Raw genomic sequence first — 6,332 nt, 5'->3', positions numbered from 1 at the left:
TGCACGGGCTACAGAGCACAACAGGACTTGGGTTAATCCATTCTTTAAGAGCAGAAGGCAGGCAGCAAATTTATTCAGCGGGAAGAGGAAGGAGGGAGAAATGTGGTCAAGCAATCAGAAAACACTAATTTGGGTGTCATCGTTTGGCCTGACCTACCATGAAAGTTAGGAAGCTATAGAGGAAGTTAAAATAATGACATCAGACACTTACCGGAGCAAAGGCTCACAGCTTGGTAGAAACAAGAGGAAGGAACTAACTCCAGGAAAATTGCAGAGATCGACCTCTGAGCAGGCAAAAGGAAAGCCAGGCCATACACATGACTGTAGTCTTTAGCACCTTTTAGGTGCTCACACTTAAAGAAATTAAGGTTTTGTGCTTAGCGTGTAGAGGCTTGACTATATCACTGGGTAACAACCCCAGCTGAAGAAGAGCTAGATTAAGATGGCACTGACAGGACACTTTTCTCAAAACCGCAGTGACATTTCTACTTCAGCACTTGTTGGTGATCAAGTGCTCAGCCTTTAACACTACGAATTATTTTGTTAACAGGAACATACTTCTGGCACAAGAAGATTAAGGAGTTAGTTTAGGTGAGATGCTCTGCACCTGCCAGCTCTGCATGACACGACACCCCCCTCTCCCAGCTGCAGCAGTGGTACATGCAGGACAGAGAGCCTACCCCCCAAGAGAGGAGTACACCTTTGTCCTCCCACAAGTGTCAGCCCACATTCCACACACACCCCTTAAGAAATAAGGGATAGTTGACTTACTGTTAACTGCAACCCACTCGTTTAAGTCTTCACCCTCTGGAAGCATGACGGCCATCCGAAGATTACCACTTCCCAGCGTGGCTTCGGCATGTTTTAGCAGCTCGTACTGGTGAGACCCCTCCGGAATATTTTTCTTTGGTTTGAAGGTTTTGGAAGAGCGACTGCCACTGCAAAAGGGAAAGGAAATAATTAGAGAACTTGTAAGTCACACATAAGCACAGGAGTAACATTAAATACTTTCCCCGCTCCCATATTTTCATGTTGAAAAAGGGTATTTCGCAAAAAACGAAACGCAAAAGTCACAGGTGCTTTGACTTGTTTTGAACAATTAAATGCTTCTCCGCTGCTCAGACTACTGTTAAGCCATTGGGAATGCTCAGACTCCCTTCCCTCTCCCAGCAAATTAAATCACAGGCAAGAAGAGACTGAAAGTATATCCTTCCCCAGAACGTGGGCAGCCACATATCAAACACAGCAGCTCATGGTAATTAAAGATACTATTTATTTAACGTAAAACCCCATGTTTTTGCATGGGTAAAAGAACATCCACCTTCATGAGACATGAAATGTCACCATACCTGCAAAAGTGTAATAAGAATGCAGGGACAGCCTGTTCAGACCCTGTCTTTTCAAATCAGGTACCATGTGTTAAATAGTTACTGTTGATTTCTCAGAACCAAGCTGCTGTTATTTAGTAAAGTGTACTTGCTGCAGGCCTACCTGATTCAGAATATTATTTTAGCTACCAACATAAAATAACTTTTCCAGCATCTGGTATTGTTCAGAAACTTAGGTTTCAAAATACCGTTGCTCAAAAATACACCAACACTTTAGCTGAAGACTGACACAACTCCCCTATTTCCCACAAAGTTTTTATGTCATTTTCCCTTGGTTTCACAGCACAAAGGCCTTTCAGCCCACCAGTGAGACAAGAAATAAGGATGACAACTTTTACAACTTTCAGCTGAATCATTACGTTATCTACAATTCTGTTTGAAACACATGGACTGACTTGGAAAAAAGTTTAAACATTTGAATTTCGAAACAATGGCAGTGAGCTTGGATGGCACATTAACCTCTAATATGGTCAGAAACATGTCGTGTGAAATTAAATATTTGCAGAAAAGTGTTAAATGAGCCAGTATTTGCGAACTTTCTAGTTTAAGAGCTGAAAACCAATTTCTGCCAGAAAAGGAAAACTGAGCTCTGAATTCCAATGAAAGAAGGTTGAAAGATGTGAAACCCAGGCAACAGAATTTTCACTGCAAGTATTATCCAGTTCTCATGTCTTTACATGAAAGACTTGGCCAATTTTTCACCATCACTCTTCAGGACTGAACAGAAATTTTTGTTAGTGGCACATAAGGGTCCTCCCCAGCTCACTAAATATTTGAACTGCATGTTTGAACATGCAAGGACTGCAGTTTGTCTTTGGGACAATGGCAGTGTAGCTACACCGCCACATAGAAGCACTCCGAGAAATTTAATTCTGCACCTCCTTTTCCCCACCACACCACACTACAGCCACAAACAGAGAATTAACGAAGAAGGTAACTCATTTCTACAGTCCTGAAAGCCAACAGCTCGAGTGCAGAGACAATGTGCACCAAAGACCACAACAGAAAGTCTTCCTTCCAAAACCCCTAACGACAGGGCATCAAGAACATGTCCTTTGCCAAGCGTGTCAGATCTGCCTAACCGTTCATGAAGTCTCAGTTGACACCTGAACAAGAGCACTGGAAGAACAAAACATACTGAAACTGGAGAGAAATAATGATTTCCCGAAATTCTTTTGGGCAGGTAGGAACATCTTGCCCAGTGCATCTCTGGGTATTGAACAGATCCCACAAGTCAGGCTGGTTAGAGATTTATATGGTCCCAATCCTGCTCTGATCCCTCCCTTGCTACAAAGGAGCAGCAGCATCCTGCCCCTCCCAGAGGTCTCCAGAGTAATCCTGTTTTCTAACCCTCCTGAAGAACCACTTGGCTGGACTAACAGGGATCGTGGGAAGATTCAGCTGGACGGGCCACGTACACTCACACGGACACCGGAACAATCCTAACACTGTCAGCTACGAAACGCAACTACGAGCCAGAAAGAGGAAGCACACAGCTCCCCTATATTCTGCTACAGGACACTTCTCATGAACTCAGCCATTTGCATTTCACCCTAAGCAAGGCTACCAGAGCCAAATCTTCAATTAAATTGCCTCCCGGTGGGAGTGAGCAGCTTCTGCATTCCAGGGAGTTCCTTTCACCTCCGACCCCTCCAGCCACCTGCATCTGTTGCCAGGCCACGTTCAAACCAACTCTGAAGAAAAAGCAAATGAAAAAACCCCACAGAAAACCCCAAATCTTTTAACTGACCACTTCAGAGTTCCCAGTTTTTCCTCTTCAGGAACATACCTACTTTACAGCCACTATGCCAACACAGGGGTTAAAACACAACTTAGAACACCTGGTGATTGCTTAGGTGTATGGCTGCACGGACAGGGCTGACGCAAGGTAATCTTCACAACAGTCGAAGAGCAAGAGAGACGGGTATTGCCATCTTCCCACGCGCGCCAGCATAAGCAGAAGACGACCAGCACATGCTGAACACAAGCACAGCACTTACGAACTTGCTCCCAAGATTTTGCTCTCGCTCCGTCATAACTAGGCAACGGGAGAAACCAACCCGTAATACTTTGATGAAAAGGATGACAAAGGTTTCCACAGACTTACCACCACCCCAAAGCTCAGGTCGTTCATTCATCGTAAATGAGAAAGGAGAATATGAAATTCCTCCCACACCCACCCCACAGCACACGTAGAATCCCCAATTCCCAAAACCTGAGTCCTCCTTTCACCATGTTTCAAACCCTTAGGTCAGTGCCTCTTTCGCAATACCGTCATTTTCATGCTGTGAAGGCTGAAAAACTGAATTGCTGCAACTGGTCTGGTGCAGGTGCCAGAGGCAAGACCCGCAAGACCGTTACAGACAGCACTGCTGGGTGCGCGGAGCTCCCCGAGAGCCATGAGGGAAGCTCTAACCAGACAGAGCAGGCACTTACCAGGAGCACTCAGATCACGAGGGGCAGCACCCCCCTTGCAGCTTCAGCAGGCAAACCTGTTGTTTGGGAGGAAAAGATACCAGAGAAACACTCCCAGCAGTAACTGGAAAAAGGTTATGAAATAACTAAGCCAAGAAACTGGATTTTAATGAGAAGGGTAAACCAACAGAAAGGATGGAGGTTTGAGAACAAGGCACAAGGAAAGCATGGTGAAGGAACGCCCTCAATAAAGGTTTAATTTGAGAAAACTCAGGGCAGGAATTCACACCGTATCCACTCCAGATCACGAGCTGGCCAGATAACAAGCCAAGCCACTGCAGATCTGTTGAATACCCAGCAGAGCTCTTCTACGGCGAAGGAAGCAGAGAATGCACAACATGCTGGAAAATCACTAGGTATCACTTAATCCCTGCTACCCCCTTCCCAGAAACAGAAGGTTTCTTCCCATAAGCTGACAAAAACTAACAACAGAATACACCATGATTCGGTCTCATCACCCATTCTAAATATGCCATTCCCTATTTGCCTCCACCCCTTTTCCGATGACTACTTCTCAGATTCAGCACAGCCATCCTAAGCCAGCAGGAAACGGTCTCACACAAAGGGCAGGCAGGCATCCAAGAGGAAAAGTAATTAGGATAAATGCAGGCTGCTAGTTGTCGCGTGCTATGGAAATACTTGCAATTTTGGCAATAAATTATCAGACTTCTATGCATTTATGCAGTTCACCATATGTGGAGCCAGTTCACTGCACGCAGAGTCATACGCTCCCGGATACAAACAGAAGCTCGGGGACCCAACAACCTAACACAGCTTCTCTAAGCCGGAATCCTTATAGGACACCTTTGCTCTTGGGAAGTCCAGTTGTACATGTTGCTGCCAACATTACTTCAACTACCTTATTAGTTCAGAAGCTCTCCTATTATTTAACCTAAACCCACCCTCATTTATTTATGTGCTAGCACCATTAGTTAACTACCCCTTCAGATGGTTACCTTCCAAGGTAATCCTGCTTCTTCCCTAAACACACAGCAGCATCTTATTCCTGCTATCCTACATTGTCATTCCCAACACTGAGCGGAAGGCATCTTAAAAAAAACCCAAAACAAATAAACTGTAACTTTTTTTCCCCTGTTACATCAATCTCTTACACGTGACAGATTTTGAAGAGTCTTGTTCCAGCTCTATTTCCCCAGCTGAGCGCTCGGCGAAGAGCAGCAACTTCACACGTCTGGTGGCCAGCAATACCCACAATAACACACGTCTTCATCAGTATGACATTTTACTTTCACCTACATTCCCTAACAGTATTAGGTTTGTCTGTGAGCCATTTCTCCCAAGATGCTGAGATGTCCTGAGCTCGTGGGCAGCATCTGCCTCTCCCTGTGCAGCCTCTGACCTCCTCTTCGGTTCCAAAATACCGCATTAATGCCGAAGTGAAAGGGGACAGAGAAACCCCCAGAAACGCCACACTGAAGATCCCATTTTCCTTGGGCATAAAAAGGTCATGAAATGGGGAAACACATTCCATCATCCCCACTACATGCAACAATAAATTTCCAGCCTTCCAAGAAGAACCGATTTCTAAAAAAACAACTCCTGCGATTCCAAGGACGTCTTGCTCCCTTCACTCCCACATCCAACGTTTCTAGCAGATTACACCCTTCTATTTCTACAGGCAGGTACAGCTACAGCAGTGCCAGATGCAGCTCAACCCAGCACTAAATCAGGAAGCGTGTTGGAAGCCGTTGGCTCACGGAGCGGGATGAGTCCGGAAGCCTGGCTAGAAGCCCCACCTCCGAGCCAGAAGCAGCCCGCACGCCACGCCGTCACAACTTCCTCGTAAGCATCAGCACATGCTTTCCTCCAAAGCTGTAATTTTAGCTCGTCATCTGCTGACAGGGAGGGTTTTTAACGATGCGGATCCTGTAGGCTGTTCTGTCCTAGGCTGGCAAGATGATGTTTCCAGAAGAAAGGGAAGTTTTCCGGCATCCTCCTTACACCACACTTACCGAGCTGCCTTGACAGCCCACTTCAGCTCCAAACGCAGCACCGACAGATCTTTTACAACCAAGGCAGATAAATATCCAGCCTGAACTCTTGATACGCTTCTCGTCAACTGCAGGAAAGGAGACACTTAAAACTTCCGCACTCCTAAGGGAAGCACTGTGGCTGGCTCGTCTTAAGACCTCCTCACACCCAAGGGCTTGTGCACTGGAGTCTTTCCATCGAGCGTTTTATCCAGTTCTGTGAAGTCTGCTGCACAGCCAGAGAAACTTCAACTAGAACAGAAAAGTTTAGGCTCCTTATGCATTAAAACTTAAGACTTGGCAGCTTGTTCTTACCACAGAACTAATCCCAAGCTCTTACCTACTGTCGTGTCTAACATGGCTCAAGCTGACAAGAAAAAAAGCCTTGCCCCGAATCCAGCGTGCTGCAGTCAGACGTATGGATGCAGATCGAAGACCAAATCCTGCCTCCATATCGAAGCCCAAATCCTGCCTCAAC

The 6,332-nt window shown here is 45.8% G+C and overlaps 1 protein-coding gene across 1 annotated transcript; it reads right to left on the bottom strand.

The window, feature by feature from the left end:
* Window positions 1-771: 771 nt before the first annotated feature.
* LOC104506163 (MOB kinase activator 1B-like) lies at window positions 772-5,943 on the bottom strand (the record flags this gene model as incomplete). The annotated part of the gene is made up of 2 exons (XM_010147023.1): window positions 772-938; window positions 5,837-5,943. Coding segments are annotated over 2 exons (274 nt in total), but the record flags the coding sequence as incomplete, so codon positions are not given.
* Window positions 5,944-6,332: the final 389 nt, after the last annotated feature.

The sequence above is a fragment of the Eurypyga helias genome, unplaced genomic scaffold, assembly GCF_000690775.1.
Source record: "Eurypyga helias isolate BGI_N326 unplaced genomic scaffold, ASM69077v1 Scaffold51352, whole genome shotgun sequence".
NCBI lineage: Eukaryota > Metazoa > Chordata > Aves > Eurypygiformes > Eurypygidae > Eurypyga > Eurypyga helias.
The sequence above is the reverse complement of the archived record's forward strand: the minus strand, read 5'-3'. Positions and strand labels throughout refer to the sequence as shown.